Source organism: Theropithecus gelada, chromosome 20 (assembly GCF_003255815.1).
Source record: "Theropithecus gelada isolate Dixy chromosome 20, Tgel_1.0, whole genome shotgun sequence".
Classification (NCBI taxonomy): Eukaryota; Metazoa; Chordata; class Mammalia; order Primates; family Cercopithecidae; genus Theropithecus; species Theropithecus gelada.
This window is the reverse complement of record NC_037688.1, coordinates 46,201,867-46,221,584: the sequence shown is the minus strand read 5'-3', so window position 1 is coordinate 46,221,584 and position 19,718 is coordinate 46,201,867. Positions and strand designations below refer to the sequence as shown.

The window sequence follows — 19,718 nt, the reverse complement described above, 5'->3', positions numbered from 1 at the left end:
CAACCCGAACAACCCCACCAGCTGGCCAGCCGAGGGTCATGGGAACCCTGCTGGCAGCTTCTGGAGCTGCCTATTCTCATTCTTGATTTCCAATTCTTTCTCGATTTTCATTCTTCCTTTCCAATCACTATGCGACTGACCCCAAAACAAGCCTCTCATTCTCCTGCACCATCCCTAGTAACAAAATCACTAAATCAGTCCCACACAGAGTCCCTCCTTCCCGGCACTGGCCTGTGTCAGGAGCTGGGGAGGACGCCCTGCGACGCTCTGCCCCATCATACTCACGTCTATTTCCCCGTCATCGATCTCTCCATCATCGTCCTCTTTCTTTTTCTCCTTGGCAGCCTCTGGGGATTCCTTTTCTCCCATGCTCTGAACACCAGCCTTCCCCTCCTCCCTGGGAGCGCCTTCGCCCTTCTCCTCCTCATCCTCAGCCCCCGCTTTCTCGGCCTCGTCCTCCTGGACGGCGGGAGCCGGCTCCTCGGGGACCTCCTCGTCGTAGTCTAGCTCATGCTCGTCCAGCTCCCTGGTGACTGAGGAGGCCTCGTCCCTAAGGTCGCTTGTCCTGTCTTCCTCCCCGTCGTCCCCCTCCTCCTCGCAGGGGGGGCTGGTCGGGCCCCGGCTCAGCTCGTTCGCCTCCGAGTCCTGCTCCTGGGATTTCGGCTCGCTTGCCCGGTCCTCGTCGGAGTGGTTATCTTCCTCCTCCTGGCTCAGCCCCCTGGCTGCACTCTCCTCATCCTCCAGATCAGAAGCCCTCACCCCCGCCCCGTCCAAATCCTGATCGGACCCGCTGTCCCTCAGAATGTCATCGTCCGAGAGCCCCTGTGGCTGCTCTTCATCCTCTGGAGAGCGAGGATCCCGTTCAGGGCTCTCGGCCACATCCATCGGTACCCACGGTTCTGCAAAAGAGAGAATACAGATTGGCAGCCTTTAGCAAAATGGAAAACAAACCTTGTCCCCACTTTCCTGGCCTGAAGAAGCAGGACTTCCACCTTGCTTGGCCCCACACGGCTCTGCCCCAAATCCCACACTCCACTCTGCAGAGAAAGACAAGCCATAACTCCACTCCACAAGGCTAGACTCTGCTCAGCTAACCTGGGCGTTAAGTGCCTCCCGTTTTTAGCAATTGGGCAAAATGAGATGTGGCAGAATGAGACACAGTCTGGCCTAGTCCTCCCCCATTCAAGGGCAGCCCACACAAGTTAACAGAAAGTGAGCAACGGACTGCAAAGGACAGCTGTTTGAATTCTTAAGAGTATTAACTTTTGAAATTCAAGATAAACTGTATCATAGAACGAGGCAGCAAAACTGCAGGCCCAGGTCTCACCATTTTTCTGGAGTCATCCTGAAGCAGGAACCTGGGCCACCCTTTGGCAGTTTCCAAGTCTGGAGCCTTTTCTGTTACTGAACACAATTCTCAAAGGCCGGCCTCTGATGGACTCCCAGAATCCCTTGGCTGCCCTTAGCAATGCAGGCTCAGAGCCCTGCCTGCGTGTTCACTGGCACCCTCCAGCACATGTTGAGAGGGCCGTGTTCACCTGCTCAGCAACTCACACACCTAAGGTGAGAACCCCTCTTCCCACACGGGTAGCTGTTGTAGAAATGAACTCTGCCAGGAAACTTTACACATTTACGTACTGTGTATATGCAAAAGACGAGGCTGGTCAGGTATGGTGGCTCACATCTATAATCCCAGCACTTTGGGAGGTTGCAACGGGAAGATCATGTGAGTCCAGGAGTTCGAAACCAGCCTGGGCAACATGGTGAGACCCTGTCTCTATAAAAAAAATGCTAAAATTCACAGGGTGTGGTGGCACGTGCCTGTATTTCCAGCTACTTGGGAGTCTGACGCAGGAGGATCGCTTAAGCCCAGGAGGTGGAGGCTGTAGTGAGCTAAGACTGCGCCACCGTGCTTCGGCCTGGGCAGCAGAGTGAGACCAATCTCCAAAAAAACTCAAAAAACAAAAACAAGGGCTGGGCACGGTGGCTCACACCTGTAATTCCAGCACTTTGGGAGGCCGAGACGGGTGCATCACGAGGTCAGGAGATCGAAACCATCCTAGCTAACATGGTGAAACCCCGTCTCTACTAAAAATACAAAAAAATTAGCCAGGCGTGGTGGCAGGCGCCTGTAGTCCCAGCTACTCGGGAGGCTGAGGCAGGAGAATGGTGTGAACCCGGGAGGTGGAGCTTGCAGTGAGCCAAGATGGCGCCATTGCACTCCAGCCTGGGCAACAGAGCGAGACTCTGTACCAAAAAAAAAAAAAAGACAGGGTAATTTCAGATTTCATTGCTATTTTTACTAATCCAGATTTAATTACAAAGTCAATATTTTCTAGTTTCCCACCTTAAAAACTTGTAGAAAGTGCACTGCTACCAATGCTTAAAAGTGGACAGTGTAAGACAGGCAGGAAGGTGTCGAACAGCAACACTAGCCTGGCAAACACTTGCCACACCACCACCGCCAGGGCAGCCGGTCACCACCGAGTGAGTGTGGAGTGGCAGGGACAGTGCCAGGTCAGTGGCCACCCAACTTTTCAGTCCGTGAGGCTGTTAAAAAACGCATGTCACAGTCACACTGCTTGGCATCTCAGTAAGGTCTGGAAACAGATTACTCATCTCAAGATAACCACGGAGGCAGCAAGTCATACACATACACATTTATATGTCTTGTGTCTCAAAGAACCATATACACTAAAGATAAAAATATGCTTCTTTTAAATTTTATACTTTTAATACGACAACCTGTTTAAAGATACACAGTATCAAGAGTTGGTATCTAAACCCACAGTTAAACTTTTTTTTTTTTTTTTTTGCTGTTAGTGGAAATATTAAGATTAAGTACACATTAGATGCTGGGCGCGGTGGCTCATGCCTATAATTCCAGCACTTTGCGGGGCTGATGTGGGCAGATTATGAGATCAGGAGACTGAGACCATCCTGGCTAACACAGTGAAACCCCGTCTCTACTAAAAATACAAAAACAAAATTAGCCAGGCATGGTGGGGGGTGCCTGTAGTCCCAGCTACTTGGGAGGTTGAGGCGGGAGAATGGCATGAACCCGGGAGGTGGAGCTTGCAGTGAACCGAGATTGTGCCACTGAACTCCAGCCTGGGTGACAGAGCGAGATTTTGCCAAAAAAAAAAAAAAGAGAGAGACACATTAGAACAAATTGGCCAGGTGCGGTAGCTCATGCCTGTAATCCCAGCACTTTGGGAAGCTGAGGTGGGCGGATTACTTGAGTCCAGGAGTTCTAGACCAGCTTGGGCAACATAACAAAACCCGGTCTCTACAAAAAATACAAAAATTAGCTGGGCGTGGTAGGGCACCTGTCATCCCAGCTACTTAGAAGGCTGAGGAGGGTGGATCACTTGAGCCTAGGAGGTTGAGGCTGCACTTCAGCCTGGGTGACACAAGACCCTGTCTCAAACAAAAACCAAAACGCCAAAAAAAACCCCACATCTGGCCAGGTATGGTGGCTCACGCCTGTAATACTAGCACTTTGGGAGGCCAAGGCAGGTGGATCACCTGAGGTCAGGAGTTCAACACCAGCCTGGCCAACATGGTGAAACCCGGTCTCTACTAAAATAAAAAAATTAGCCGGTTATGACGGTAGGTACCTGTAATTCAAGCTACTTGGGAGGCTGAGACGGCAGAATCGCCTGAACTTGGGAGACAGTGGTTGCAGTGAGCCGAGATCACACCACTGCACTCTAGCCTAGGTGGTGCTAAGCGAGACTCCATCCCAAAAGAAAACCTAAATCATTCATCACTTCATAAAAACTAAATGGGCCAGGGGTGGTGGCTCACGGCTGTAATTCCAGCACTTTGGAAGGCTGAGGCGGGTGGATCACCTGAGGTCAGGAGTTCAGGACAAGCCTGGTCAACATGGTGAAACCTTGTCTCTACTGAAAATACAAAACAACAGCTGGGCGTGGTGGCGGGCACCTGTAATCCCAGCTACTCGGGAGGTTGAGGCAGAATTGTTTGAATTCCGGGGGCGGAGGCTGCAGTGAGCCGAGACCACACGATTGCGCTCCAGCCTGGGCGACAGAGCGAGACTTCGTCTCAAAAAAAAAAACCTAAATGATTAGCAATAACATAAATTCACAAACCAACCAATCCATTCTAAGTCACTTGAAAGCAGACAGTTCTGAAAATGATTCACTTTTCGGTTTTCTAACTACACTATCCAGTTACCACACAGAGGCAGGACTACTGGGAGGAATTATTAAAAAGTCAGTCCTGGCCGGGCGCGGTGGCTCAAGCCTGTAATCCCAGCACTTTGGGAGGCCGAGACGGGCGGATCACGAGGTCAGGAGATCGAGACCATCCTGGCGAACACGGTGAAACCCCGTCTCTACTAAAAAATACAAAAAACTAGCCGGGTGAGGCGGCGGGCGCCTGTAGTCCCAGCTACTCGGGAGGCTGAGGCAGGAGAATGGCGTAAACCCGGGGGGCGGAGCTTGCAGTGAGCTGAGATCCGGCCACTGCACTCCAGCCCGGGCGACAGAGCCAGACTCCGTCTCAAAAAAAAAAAAAAAAAAAAAAAGTCAGTCCTAAGCCAGGAGTGGTGGCAAGTGCCTGCAATCCCAGCTGCTTGGGTGGCTGAGGTGGGAGGATCAGTTGAACCCAAGAGTTCGAGTCCAGCCTGGATAACAGGGTGAGACCGTCTTTCTCTTAATCAAAGGTAGTCCTAAACTGGTATACACTGCCAAAAGCGGAAAAGCCAAGGAGTCGTTCCCCAAACAGCATCACAGGGGCGCTTGCTGCACAGAGCATTTCTGCAGCCCAAGGCAACAAAGGCAAGGATGAAAAGCACCAGGGTCGCTAAGGCCTCTACGCTCTCACTGTTCAAGAATCAGAGTGCATGTGGGGTTGTAGCAGTAAGTCACCAGCGGCAAACTGGCAATTCTCTCTCTTGCCTAGCTAATGACATTAGTAACATCCTATACTATCTTTGTACAATTTTTTCTTTTTTTTTTTTTTTTGAGACAGAGTCTCGCTCTGTTGCCCAGACTGGAGTGCAGTGGCCAGATCTCAGCTCACTACAAGCTCCACCTCCAGGGTTTACGCCATTCTCCTGCCTCAGCCTCCCGAGTAGCTGGGACTACAGGCGCCCGCCACCTCGCCTGGCTAGTTTTTTGTATTTTTTAGTAGAGACGGGCTTTCACCGTGTTAGCCAGGATGGTCTCGGCCTCCCAAAGTGCTGGGATTACAGGCTTGAGCCACCGCGCCCGGCCTCTTTGTACAATTTTTATGACAATGTATAAACATCTTCCTCATAGAAGGGCAGGTAGTTTACATCTCCCCAGCTGCCGAAGTGGAGCACCTGGTACCCAGCAGGATGTCCCAAGCTGAACCCAGACCTGAAATGTGACAAATTCTGATTCTCATGTTTTATAGTCAACCTTGCAAACAAAGTGATCTCTTAAATAAACTGACTTTTATGCAAAACTAAATGTCCCCTCAAACTAGTTTTTAAAAATCACACAATTGGCTGGGTGTGGTGGCTCATGCCTGTATTCCCAGCACTTTGGGAGGCTGAGGTGGGTGGATCACGAGGTCGGAAGTTCGAGACCAACTTGGCCAAAACACAGTGAAACCCCGTCTCTACTAAAAAGACAAAAGTTAGCTGGGCATGGTGGCACGTGCCTGTAGTCTCAGCTACTCAGGAAGCTGAGGCAGGAGAATCACTCAAACCCAGGAGGAGGAGGTTACAGTGAGCCCAGATCGTGCCACTGCACTCCAGCCTGGGCAACAGAGTGAGACTCCGTTTCAAAAAATAATAATAAGGTGCCAGGAAAAGAAACGTAGCCTCGTAAGTGTAGACAATGAAATGAAAAGCGTAGACACGGGTGTCAGCAGACAAGTCTCAACTGACACCTATGTTTGCAATTCGTGCTCAGTTTGGTCTTCGTACACTATCACTCTATAACTGAAGATTCTCAGCATGATTTAGAACTATATCCTTAGTCCTCCGATCCACCAGATGGGTAAGCTTGCCTAAGGAATGAAGTAACAAGTACCCGTCATCCCAACTCTGTTGCTTTCTGCATTTGGCAGATGATACTTGATAAATATTTGTTGATACATGACAAAAATCTCATTACTTGAGGAACTACCTGTTGCCTACCAGAAAGGAATTTAAAATAAGTGCCCAGGAGGAGGAGGTTGCAGTGAGCCAAGATGGTGCCACTGCACTCCAGCCTGGGCAACAGAGTGAGACTCCGTCTCAAAAAATAATAGTAATAATAAAGACTAGGTGCTACCTCCCCTCCAAGCAGTCCCTCTGGGAGGATGCACAGACTCCAATGGCACTGCTGAAGTGCAGAGCATTTGGGAACCTTCTCATTTCGAATGACCTTCCAAGCCTGAAGAAGTCTTCTGGTGTTCTCCGTGGTGGCAAATCTTTCTCCTCTCAAGCTAGTCTCTGGTAAGTGCTGCAAGTCAGAGTCTCACCTCAAGGTAAGTTACCAACCACATAAGACAACTTTTGGTCAAACCTGGTGGGTGACTACTGATAAAACTGATTTTCCCATATAACTACATTTTTACTACCAAAACAGGAGTTCTTTTTTTTTTTTTTTTTTTTTGAGACGGAGTCTCGCTCTGTAGCCCAGGCTGGAGTGCAGTGGCCAGATCTCAGCTCACTGCAAGCTCCGCCTCCCGGGTTCACGCCATTCTCCGGCCTCAGCCTCCCGAGTAGCTGGGACTACAGGCGCCCGCCATCTCGCCCGGCTATTTTTTGTATTTCTTAGTAGAGACGGGGTTTCACTGTGTTCGCCAGGATGGTCTCGATCTCCTGACCTCGTGATCCGCCCATCTCGGCCTCCCAAAGTGCTGGGATTACAGGCTTGAGCCACCGCGCCCGGCCCAAAAACAGGAGTTCTAAAGAGGTTTTGGCAAAGAAGCACCAATGAAATACAAGCACAACATTTTGGGACAGTTACTTTCAACAGAGCAGTCCCTATTTGAATGCCTGAGTTCTGGAACATCTGGTTAAAATTCTGACTCATAACTTCACGGGATTACAATATCTAAATGAAAGTTATCAAGGTTGGTGACAGACCCCACTCGCAAACTGACCAAGCTTGACCACTAAACTGCTTGATAAGGAGGTACTCACCTTGAGATGCTCTGTAGCCGTGACAAAATACAAATCTCTTGAAACACGATCTAGGCCACAGGTTAACTTACCTGTTTGCTTTCTGGAGTGACTCCACAAAGCTTTCTTACAACATTTCAGCATGTCCCACCTAAAACGGGAGAGGAGTTTCCGGCTTTGGGACACATTTGACCGGTTCCAGGGCTGGCTGGGTTCCATACTGCCCTTAGATAGTAAAATTATCAGGCAAAGACTCTCCTCCCAAGGCTGGGAAGCGGGATTCAGCCGAGGTCAAGGCTCACCAGGAGACTCTCAACAACTGAACGGGAAAGGACCACTCTACAGACAACAAGCTGGAAGTGAGTCTCAGGAGAAATGACGAGCGCCTTGCTACACCCCAAACGATACTGCAGATGCCAAACACTCTCTTCTTCCATTTTCCCAAATGGGTCTGAAGAATGACCTACCCTTGCAAATGAGTTAGCGGAACAAAGCTCATTTAAAACGGCCACTCTAACCGGCAAACTGAGCTGTCACAAAGTAGTCAGGAAAACTTAATTTTTGGCAGGAGCAAGGCTGTAAGTTTCGGTTCTTCCAGCATTATATCTGCAGTTAGTTTATATAAAGGACCCAGCACCTCTGATCTCCTGATCCAAGGGGCAAGGAAGTTACATACTCCTAAGAGACCGGCGCGCGTCTTGGGGCAATCACCACGTCCAACCTGTGCACACTCTGAAGCTGCGGCGCAAGTTCCAGGAGGCTCATGAAGAGCTCAAAGTTCTCCGAAGAGCCCAGAAACAGCAAGGGCTGACCTACTCCGGAGGTTAACCTGGGCGCCTCTCACCGCCCCTTAGCGGGCGGCACACATGTGCCACGCGAGTGGCCCGGAAGAGAAATGACAGCTTCAGGAAAATAAACTCCGTCGCGGGGCGCGGAGGCAGCGCGCGAGGAGCTCAGGCGCCGAGGGCGCCCCAGGACCGCGGGGCCGCTTACGGACGGAACGCGGGGTGGTGCCTGTCTCAAGGTCCCCCTCCCTGAGCCCGAGGGCCAGTCTTCGGTCGGCGGGTCCGCACGGCCGGAGGCGCGCCAGGGTCCCGGGCCTCACTCCCGCCGCCGCCGCCTCGGCGGCCTCCTCCTCCCGCCGCCGCCGGCCCGGCCTCCCGCCGCCCGCCCGGCCCCCGCTAACCTCAGCGCTAGGACGGAGAGGGGGCCACGGCTCTGCTGGAGTCGGAGCGGCGTGGAGAAGACGTCCCTTGGCCCTTCCGTTCCTCACAGGCTCTGGCTCCAGGCTCGACGCGGGCGGAACAAACGGGCTCCACTACCCGCGGGGGCCGGCCATTGTGCGACGTCATCAGGCCGCGACGGTCGTCCTACGGCCGGCGGGCTTCCCTCCCTCGCCCCGCCCCCTCCAGTTTCCTTCCGGCCTCCGCGCGGCTCCGCCCCCGCGGCGCGCGCCCGGACGCGCGCGCGCCCGCCGAGCCCCCGCTACAGCGCAGGCGCCACAGGGAGTTCGCTCCTCGGGAGCGGGAGTCCGGCTCCGCGCCTGCGCACAGGGCTCCCCGTGGCCGCCGGGTCACGTGACGGGGCTCTGGCTCGGCTGGTGGGTTCTTCATCCCTGGGGGATGATCGAGTTCATCAACGCGGAAAACTTAAAGCGGTTTTCGTCGGGCTGATATCTCCTGCTTTATTGAATGTTGATATTAAATGCTTAGCTCCGGAATTATTTTTTCAGGTATCGACTTTAGATTAAAAGCCTAACAATTCTTACCTTTCCCATGGGCTGCCTGGCTCCCCGCGCGGTTCAACGCGAGCAGCGCCAGCAAGGGGACCTGTCCCGTGTCCTGCTCAGCGCGGCGTCCCCCGGGCGCGTCCACAGCCCGGGGCGTCCAGGGGCTGCAGCGGTGCGAGCTGCTCTAGACACGGAGGGCCCGGCCCAAAACCAGGGGCCCACGGTTTCATCCTGCACTGGCCCCTGCCAACGATGTGGCTGGTCCTGGGGGTCACAGGACTTCGCCCACCCCATCTTCCTCCATATCCCCAGGGTGGAAACAAGGGGGCGAGATGTGCAGAAACGGATGAACAGACAAAATGCGGCCTGTCCATGCAGTGGAATGTGAGTCAGCCATCCAGAAGAGTGAAGTTCAGACCCGTGCCACAACGTGGGTGAACCTTGGAAACATATTAAGTAAAGCAAGCCAATCACAAAAGGACAAATACTGTGAGACTCCATGCTATGGACCGAGTTCTGTCCCCCTAACATTTGTATGTGAAGCCGTAATCCCCAATGTGACTGTGTTTGCAGAAAGGGCCTTTAGAGAATTAAGGTTAAATGAGATTATAAGGGTGGGATCCTGATCTGATAGGATTCGTGTCCTTGGAAGACGTACCACAGACATGGCCCTGTGGCTCACGCCTGTAATCCTAGCACTTTGGGAGGCCAAGCTGGGAGTACCACCTCCTCCAGGAGTTTGAGGCCAGCCTGGGCAACAAAGCAAGACCCCTGCCTCTACAAAAAAATTAACAGGACATGGTGGTACGTGCCTGTGATCCCAGCAACTTGTTATGGTTACGTAAGAGGAGTGTGAATTCCACCCTGGTGATTTTGGTCGTGTCAAAGCAGCCCTGTAACGCGAGTTGGCGCCTTCTGTAGGCTTTATGTGTCGATAAGACAGTCCCACCCAGCAACGGCCAGTTGATGAACATAAACCTGCATGGACATTACGGTCCATGCAAAGGAGCAGCCGGCACCAGCTGTGACCGACACGTGCCTGGCTGCGATCTGAGTTTCATGAACAGTAAACTCTGTTGATCACAGCCTCTTTGGAAAACAATGTCAGTTTAAAAGAAGTGCCCTGTGACCAGCCGTGCCACCCTCAACAGGGTTCTTCAAGTGGGGCCCGGGCAAGCAGCCTCAGTATCACGAGGGGTTGTTAGGAATGTGCTTTCCTGGGCCCTGCCCCAGAATGGCTGCACCAGCGACTTGGAGTGGGGCCCTGGGGCCCTGTGGTCCGTGAAGAGCTCTCAGGGGATTCTGATGCCTGATGGCACAGGTGGGCCACCGGACTGCGGTGTCATCTGCCCATGGGCATGAGATATGAAGAAGGACATAGCAGGTCTGTTAGTCATAACTAAAAGAACAAAGGGAAAAACCGGAAAACCACCCAGATGTTGATCAACAGATGATTGTAAGTTTTTGTTTTTTTTTTTGAGATGGAGTCTCGCTCTGTCGTCCAGGCTGGAGTGCAGTGGTGCGATCTCTGCTCACTGCAAGCTCCGCCTCCCGGGTTCACGCCGTTCTCCTGCCTCAGCCTCCCGAGTAGCTGGGACTACAGGTGCCGCCACCACGCCCGGCTAATTTTTTGTATTTTTAGTAGGGACGGGGTTTCACTGTGTTAGCCAGGATGGCCTAGATCTCCTGACCTTGTCACCTGCCCGCCTGGGCCTCCCAAAGTGGTGGGATTACAGGCGTGAGCCACCACTCACCACTCACCACCACTCACCACGCCTGGCGATTGTAATATTGTAATAGTAATCTGGTACAACATTGGCAACATTGTGGTTGTTAAAAATGCTAATACACTTTGGGAGGCCGAGACGGGCAGATCACGAGGTCAGGAGATCGAGACCGTCCTGGCGAACACAGTGAAACCCCGTCTCTACTAAAACTACAAAAAACTAGCCGGGCGAGGTGGCGGGCGCCTGTAGTCCCAGCTACTCGGGAGGCTGAGGCAGGAGAATGGCATAAACCTGGGAGGCGGAGCTTGCAGTGAGCTGAGATCCGGCCACTGCACTCCAGCCTGGGCCACAGAGCGAGACTCCGTCTCAAAAAAAAAAAAAAAAAAAGCTAATACATGAACCTCCAGTGTGTATACACATATATAAATAAAAGGGTGAAGACCATCTGTAATGTTGAATGACAAAGGCAAGTGCAGAAGCTGATAGGGTGGGCACATTTCTTTCCTTTTTTTTTTTTTTTTTGAGACAAAGTCTCGCTGTGTTGCCCAGGCTGGAGTGCAGTGGCGTGATCTCGGCTCACTGCAACCTCTGCCTCCCGGGTTCAAGTGATTCTCCTGCCTCAGCCTCCTGAGGAGCTGGGACTACAGGTGCCCGCCACCAAGCCTGGCTAATTTTTTGTATTTTTAGTAGAGACAGGGTTTCACTGTGTTAGCCAGGGTGGTCTGGATCTTCTGACCTCGTGATCCTCCTGCCTCGGCCTCCCATAGTGTTGGGATTACAGGTGTGAGCTACTGTGCCTGGCCCACGTTTCTGTAAGATTAAAATCATGAGCGGTTTTGTTGAGGGTGTAGGGCACCCAAAGCCTGTGGGCTGTGCTGGGAGTGAAAGTGGTGGCCGCTCCAGAAGCCTGCCATAGCGCTCACCGAACCGCAGCCTGTGTGCGGCCGGAACTGGGTTGTGCTACTCCTCCGTGACTTCCCAGAAGAGATGAGCTTCAACGTCCAGCAAAAGGCACATCCAAGATCATTCACCCCAGTGTGACTTGTTAAACTCCGGACTAGAAGGAACCCTGAGGTGCTTCAATGATAGAACGATGAACCAGCTGTAGTGTGACCCCCACGCGATGGAATATTGTACAGGAACAAAAAGGACACGCTACCCCTACATGCAACATGGATCTCAGAGGCAGGATGTTGCGCAAAAGAAGCCAGACACAAATGCTTCGGCTCATGTTGGTATGACTCGGAATCTGCAGTGATGGGGATTCCAGGAGCAGTGACCAGGAGGCAGTGCCAGGGAGCCTGTGGTGGGGGCTGATAGTCAGTAGCTTGACCTGGTTGGAACGTTCTATCTTTAAGTTGGAGTCCATTATGTTTGTTTATTTGTTTATCTCGTAGAGGTGGAGGTCTCACTGTGTTGCCCAGGCTGGTCTCAAACTCCGGGCCTCAAGCGATCCTCCCACCTTAGCCTCCCAAAGTGCTGGGATTACAGGCCTGAGCCACTGTATGGGGCCATTATTGTTATTAGTGCTTGAAAGTATTTAGTAAACATTTTATTTAGCCTAAAAACACTTCATTTGGAGAACAGAGGCTGGATGGAACATGGCGTGCCGGGCGTGAGAGAACTGACTGTCCTCTTTCAGAGCAGAAAGTGGAGAAATGACTTTTAAGCCTGATTTCCGGGGTGGTAAAACTCTTCTGTATGAAGAAGTACAAATATGTAATGTCCCATGATGGCAGCTATGGGACGTTACATATTTGCCAAAACCCACATAACGTACAACGCCAAGAGTGAACTGTAATGTAAACTGGGGACTTCAGTAAATGATCATGTCCCGGTGTGGGCTGGTTGGTGGTGATGCAGGGCAGGTGAGGCCCAAAGCGGAGCTTAGCCTGTGAGCGTTCTTGGCTTTGCCTGAGAAAGAATTCAAGGACAAGCCGGAGGTAGAAGAGAACAACTTGATTGAAGAGGCAGCGTGACAGCTCCAATGGCTCCTGCAGAGCTGGGCTCCCCGGAAGGCAGAGAGCAGCAGCTCAGGGCACTTCTGCAGTCCCATGATACCCACTTCTAATTGCATGCAGATTATATGCAGAAATTTCTAGGGAAGGAGTAGTCACTTCTGGGTCACTGAGTCATTGCCATGGAAAGGGGGTGGGAGTGTTGCCATGACGATGGTAAACTGACACAGAACACTGGTGGGTGTGTCTTTTTTTTTTTTTTGCCTGAGACGGAGTCTCCCTCTGTCACCCACATTGGAGTGCAGTGGCCTGATCTCGGCTCGCCGCAACCTCTGTCTCCTGGGCTCAAAAAATTTTCCTGCTTCAATCTCCCAAGTAGCTGGGGCTGCAGGCATGGGACATCATGCCCGGCTAATTTTGTATTTTTAGTAGAGACGGGGTTTCACCATGTTGGCCAGGCTGGTCTCAAACTCCTGACCTCTGGTGATCTGCCTGCCTCAGCCTCCCAAAGTGCTGGGATTACAGGCGTGAGGCAGGGTGCCCGGCCTGGTGTGTCTTATAAAAAGCTGCTTCTGGCCGGGCGCGGTGGCTCACGTCTGTAATCCCAGCACTTTGGGAGACCGAGGCGGGCAGATCACGAGGTCAGGAGATCGAGACCATCCTGGCTAACACGGTGAAACCCCGTCTCTACTAAAAATACAAAAAATTAACTGGGCGTGGTGGCGGGTGCCTGTAGTCCCAGCTACCTGGGAGGCTGAGGCAGGAGAATGGTGTGAACCCAGGATGTGGAGCTTGCAGTGAGCGGAGATCGCACCACCGCACTCCAGCCTGGGTGACAAAGCGAGACTCTGTCTCAAAAAAAAAAAAAAAAAAAAAAAAAGTTGCTTCTGCCCCTCCCTGCTTTAGCCAGTCCTGTTTGGTCCCAGCTCCAAGCCCCGGCTCTGGAGTTGAGTCCTGCCTCCTACCTCAATTATAACAAATGTGCTGCACCAGTGCAGGGTGTTAATAAGAGGGGAGATGGGCGGGGGTGCTGGGGGTACAGGGGAACTCTGCTCATTTTTCTTTTCTTTTCTTTTCTTTTTTTTTTTTTGAGACAGAGTCTCGCTCTGTCACCCAGGCTGGAGTGCAGTGGCGCGATGTCGGCTCACAGCAAGCTCCGCCTCCGGGGTTCACGCCATTCTCCTCCCTTAGCCTCCCGAGTAGCTGGGACTACAGGCGCCCGCCACCACGCCTGGCTAATTTTTTTGTATTTTTTTTAGTGGAGAGGGGATTTCACTGTTAGCCAGGATGGTCTCGATCTCCTGACCTCGTGATCCGCCCGCCTTGGCCTCCCAAAGTGCTGGGATTACAGGCGTGAGCCATCGCGCCTGGCCTCCCATTTTTCTTTAAACCTAAAACTGGTCTAAAAAATTAATTTCATATTTTTTTTTCACAAGAATGTGGAACAACTGGAACCACATACTCTGCTGCTGGGAGTGTAAATAGTGCCCCTATTAAGAAAAAGTCGCCGGGCGCGGTGGCTGAAGCCTGTAATCCCAGCACTTTGGGAGGCCGAGGCAGGTGGATCACCTGAGGTCAGGAGTTTGAGACCAGCCTAGTCAACATGGTGAAACCTCGTCTCTACTAAAAATACAAAAATTAGCCCGGTGCGGTGGTGGGCATCTGTAATCCTAGCTACTCAGGAGGCTGAAGCAGGGGAATCACTTGAACCCGAAGGCAGAGGTTGCCGTGAACCAAGATTGCACCACTGCCCTCCAGCCTGAGCAACAAGAGCAAAACTCTCTCTCAAAACAATAACAACAACCAACAAAAAACCCCAACTTTATTGAGATCTAGTTTACATTTGCCAAAACGAACACTTTTTTTATTTTTTTTTGAGCCAGGCTGGAGTGCAGCGGTGCAATCTCAGCTCACTGCAATCTCTGCCTCTTGGGTTCCATCAATTCTCCGGCCTCAGCCTCCCCAGTAACTGGGACTACAAGTGTGCACCACCACGCCTGGCTAATTTTTGTATTTTTTAGTAGAGACAGGGTTTCACCATATCAGCCAGGCTGGTCTCGAACTCCTGACCTCATGATCCACCTGCCTCGGCCTCCCAAAGTGCTGGGATTACAGGCGTGAGCCACCACGCCCAGCCCAAAATGCACACTTGTAAGTGTGCAGTTTGATGAGTTTTCACAAAGTATACATCCACACAGGCCCACCTCACTAGCAGAACCCTGTGACAGTGACTCAGCCCGTAGGGCACCTGCCGGGAGAGAAGAGTTAGAAGCAGGAACTTCTTCCAGTTGCCTTATTTGCAGAGGAGGAGGCTGAGGCCCAGAGATCACTCATCCAAGACCACCCCTGGCTTAGCCAGAGTCCACACTGAAACCCAGCGTTCTCAACTGTTTTCTTGTCATTGTGCAAAGCCACTTACTTGCCAAGAAGGTAGTGACTGCCCCATTGAAGAGCAAGGGGAAGCAGTGTAGGTTTTTGAGGAGGGGAGCTACATGAAGAAAGTAGCATGTTATCATTCTGAAGGCCTCCTATATCTGAACCACCTCCGATTCTGTTGCTATTAAGTGCTTTTTCTCTTGGTTTTCAGTGATCTAGTCCCTCCATCTTTTTTTTTTTTTTTTGGAGACCGAGTCTTACTCTATCCCCCAGGCCGGAGTGCAGTGGCACGATCTTGGCTCACTGCAACCTCCGCCTCCCGGGTTCAGGCGATTCTCCTGTCTCAGCCTCCCGAGTAGCGGAGACTACAGGCATGTGCCACCATACCTGGCTAATTTTTGTAGTTTTAGTAAAGACAGGGTTTCATCATGTTGGCTAGGTTGGTCTCCAACTCCCATCCTCAGGTGATCCACCAGACTTGGCCTCCGAATGTGCTGCAATTACAGGTGTGGGCCGCCGCGCCCTGCCCTTCCCACATTTTTGAGACGGGGTCTTGCATGTGTTGTCCAGGCTGGAGTGCAGTCGTGTGATCGTGGTTCACTGAGCCTCAAACTCTTGGCCTCAAACACTCCTCCCACCTCAGCCTTCAGAGCAGCGGGAATACAGGTGTGCACCACCATGCCCAGCTATTGTTTTCATTCTTTGTAGAGATGGGTTCCCACTGTGTTACCCAAGCTGGTCTTGAACTCCTGCCCTCAAATGATTTTCCCACCTTGGGCTCCTAAAGTGCTGGGATTATGGGCATTAGCCACCATGTCTGGTGATCTGGTCCCTTCTTCTTTTTTATTTTTATTTTATTCTTTTTTGAGACAAGGTCTCACTCTGTTGCCCAAGCTGGAGTGCAGTGGCATGAACAGGGTTCACTGCAGCCTTGACCCCCTGAGCTCAAGTGATCCTCCCACCTCAGCCTCCCTCGTACCTGGGACTACAGGCATGCACCAGCACTCCTGGCTTCTGATCCCTTTTAAGAGCATGCCTTGGCCGGGCACAGTGGCTCACGCTGGTAATCCCAGCACTTCGGGAGGCCGAGGTGGGCGGATCACGAGGTCAAGAGATCGAGACCATTCTGGCCAACATGGTGAAACCCCGTCTCTACTAAAAAAAAAAAAAAGAAAGAAAATACAAAAATTAGCTGGGTGTGGTGGCGGGCGCCTGTAGTCCCAGCTACTCAGGAGGCCGAGGGCAGGAGAATCACTTGAACCCAGGAGGCAGAGGTTGCAGTGACCCGAGATGGCATCACTGCACTCCAATCTGGGTGACAGAGCGAGACTCTGTCTCAAAAAAAAAAAAAAAAAAAAAGAAGAGAAAGAGAGACTTGAGCTGGTGTGCTCTTGCCCTGTCACCATGTGATGCTCTCTGTTGTGTTACGATGCGAGGAGAAGCTCTCCAGATGCCAGCACTATGCTCTTGGGCTTCCAGCCTCCGGAACTGTAAGAAACAAACCTCTCTTCTCTATAAATTACCCACTCTTAGATATAGCCACAGAAAACAGACTAAGACACCTTGCAACTTTGTGTGTGTGTGTGCTGCGATTATAGGCATGAGCCATCACGCCCAGGTTGGCCCTGTCCAGACTTGATTTGGGGGTTACAGCCCTTGTTCCCAGGGAGTGGAATGTCCGTGCTCCCAAGGGAAAGCCTGTGAGGGTCACCAGCCCCCGCCCCCCACAGGGTTTGGTCTCCAGCCCCCAGCGGCTGCCGACACCTCTGCTCGGCTCTCCATCCTCCCGGAAGCCTTTTCTGTTGGGTTTCTTGCAGTTTCTTAGGGCATATGCAGCTTAGGGGGTGGCCATGGCCTGAAGGGGATTTGCACCCTCAGGCCCCAGCAGGTTTGGAGCCTCAAACTCTAATCCCTGTTTCTCAGATCCGCAAGGCTGTGCTTTCTGCTTTCGGACCTCGATGCCAATGTGGGAAGATGCTCCACAAGGAAAACCAGGGTGAACGTGGGCTTCCTTTCTTGTTTACGTTCGCTCGAGGGTCATAGCTCCGGGCCCTGCCAGCTCTGGTTACTCCCCACAGGCCCCGTTACATGCGTGTATCACAGCCTGTGTCCATGTCTTCAGCGGGAGGGCAAGCGTGGGGCCAGCAGTTCTGTCTGAAAGCGTTTTACGGATAGCCCTTGCTATTTCCTCAAAGGGCCACCAGAGGGCACTCCCACTCAGCTCAGCCGCTGTTCGGCGGGGGGAAGAGGGGACGGAGGGTGTGGGGGGTGTGGGGTGGAGGTGGGGGTGGTCCCGGGCCCTGGACGGCAAGTGAAACCTGCAGGAAGCCCTGCCTGTTCTGTGTGGGACCCCCACTTCCATCGTGGCCCCCACCACAGATGCAGCGAGTCCACTCCAGTCCCCGTCCCAGCCTCTGGAGGGGTGCCGGCTCTGACCCCTTCTGGCCCCCGCCTTTCCCTGGAGATGTCCATGGGCCCCCAACTCTTTGATGAGGTCTCAGACACCCCAGGGAGGCTGGGGAAAGGATTCCCGGGGCAGCTGAGCCTGAGGCTGGGGGCTTTTCTGTTGTTTTCACAGCCCCAGGGCCTGACACCGTGGGACCTCTGCAGGCTGGTTGGGGTGAATGAATGAATGATTGATTGATGAATGAATGAATGAATGTCAGTTCAGCTCCTATTTCACCGCCTGGAATTTACTAGGGGCCTGGAATTTCTTTCCACCTCTCTCTCTCTCTCTCTCTCTCTCTGTGTGTGTGTGTGTGTGTGTGTGTATATATATATATATATAATTTTTTTTTAAACGGTCTTGCTCTGTTGCCCAGGCTGCAGTGCAGTGGTGCAATCTCTGCTCACTGCAGCCTTCAACTCCCAGGCTCAGGTGATCCTCCTGCCTTAGCTTCCTGAGTAGCTGGGCTACAGGTGTGCACCACCATACCTGGCTAATTTTATTTTAATTTTAATTTTTTGTACAGACAGTCTTTGGCCTCCCAAAGTGCTCGGATTACAGGCGTGAGCCACATGCCCGGTCCCATGGCCAAATTTTTTTTTTTTTTTTTGAGATGTAGTCTTGCTCTGACGCCTAGGCTGGAGTGCAGTAGTACAATCTTGGTTCATTGCAACTTCTGCCTCCCAAGTTCAAGTGATTCTTGTGCCTCTGTCTCCGGAGTAGCTGGGATTACAGGTGTGTGCCACCATGCCCAGCTAATTTTTGTATTTTTAGTACAGACAGGGTTTCACCGTGTTGGCCAGGCTGGTCTCAAACTCCTGACCTCAAGTGACTGCCCACCTCAGCCTCCCACAGTGCTGAGATTACAGGCATGAACCTGCCCCATGGTCACAATTTAAGTACCCTTCTGCACCCTGAAGCTCTGCCCTGGTCACCCACAGAGCCCACATGGACCAGAGTGCCACACTGTGGTTCAGCCAGTGGCCTCTCCCGGCTGGCCACTGGCGAAGCCCCCCCTGTAAAACCAGGAAATGGTGGCAGCCCATCCCTGAGCTGGCCCCAGTGAGCCGGCTGGCAGGGATTCATGCCGCTTCAATGGGGGCCAGCCCTGTGATCGCTGGAGCTAACAGAATGCTGGGGAAATGCAGCCACACCTTAATGAGGCATTTGCATGTTGCTTCTGCTCCTGAGAGGTTCTCTCTGCCATGTGAAAGTCTGGCCACAGTGCTGGAGAGACCAAGGCCCTGAGGTCCCGAGGCTGCATGGAGAGCAAGAGACCCAGGCATCCAGGACCTCATCCTATGGAGAACCATCCAGCTAAGCCCAGCCAGAAACGTGAGAGAAGAGAGAACTGCAGCTGTTTTGAGCCACTGCATTTCGAGGGGGTTGGAAACGTAGCAGCAAAACCACAGCAAACAGTGGTGCCTTTGGCCCCAGAGCTCCTCACTCACACCCTGACCCAAGCTCTGCTAATGAGTTACTCCCTAAATACAGCTCTATGCAAACCAGCCTGTCCCTGCATCTCCACACTGACAACTTCAGACCTCTGCCCCCGTCTTCTTTCAGGAAACGATCGCCTGTGCTTCCAGGAGGACGTCCCATCCCATCTAGCTAGAATTAAGCAGGCAGAGGAACTCGGAAGGACTGGACTGGCTGAGTCTTCCAGACTCCATCTTTCTCCTGTGCTGGGCGCTTCCTGCCCTCAAACATCAGACTCAAAACGCTTCAGCTTTTGGGCTCTGGGACCTACACCAGTGGTTTCCCAGGGGCTCTAGGGCCTACACCAGTGGTTTCTCAAGGGCTGTTCAGCTACAGACTGAAGGCTGCACTGTTGCTTCCCTACTTTTGAGGTTTTGGGACTCGGACCAGCTTCCAGGCTCCTCAGCTTGCAGACGGCCTGTTGTGGGACTTCACCTCGTGATTGGTGAGTCAATACTCCCAATAAACTCCCCTCCATGTATACATCTATCCTATTAGTGCTGTCCCTCTAGAGAACCCTGACTCATACACTGGGGTGATGTCAATGCTGCTGTGACTGTCATTTTCTTGTTCTAGAGAAACAATGAACCCACTGAGACAAAGGGTGGGGGAGGAAAGGCCCGGGGTGGGGCTGAAGACACAGGTTCCAGGCCCGGCTCTGCTGCTCTCAGATGAGGCTTCTTCTCTGTGGAGCGGGTACAATCTTAGGGCCCTACTCTTGAGCTTGCCATGTGGGTTGACTGTGGCAGTCCACATACAAACACTCAGCATGGTGCCTGGCATGCAGACAGGATTCCATAAATCTTGGTCGTCACAGAAGTTTCCATTTCTTTTTTTTTTTTTTGAGATGGAGTCTCGCTGTGTCTCCCAGACTGGAGTGCAGTGGCGTGATCTC

At 52.4% G+C, this 19,718-nt stretch overlaps 1 protein-coding gene across 1 annotated transcript in view; it reads right to left on the bottom strand.

Moving 5' to 3' along the window:
• The window catches only part of ZC3H18 (zinc finger CCCH-type containing 18), a 68,295-nt gene extending 59,796 nt beyond the window's left edge, over window positions 1–8,499 (bottom strand). The window contains exons 1-2 of the mRNA XM_025369895.1: window positions 8,295–8,499; window positions 286–899 (exon numbers count right to left, since the gene is read on the bottom strand). Coding sequence (XP_025225680.1) covers window positions 286–885 — 600 coding nt within the window. The 5' untranslated portion in view covers window positions 886–899; window positions 8,295–8,499. The remainder of the gene's footprint in view (window positions 1–285; window positions 900–8,294) is intronic.
• Between the last annotated feature and the right edge of the window lie 11,219 nt (window positions 8,500–19,718).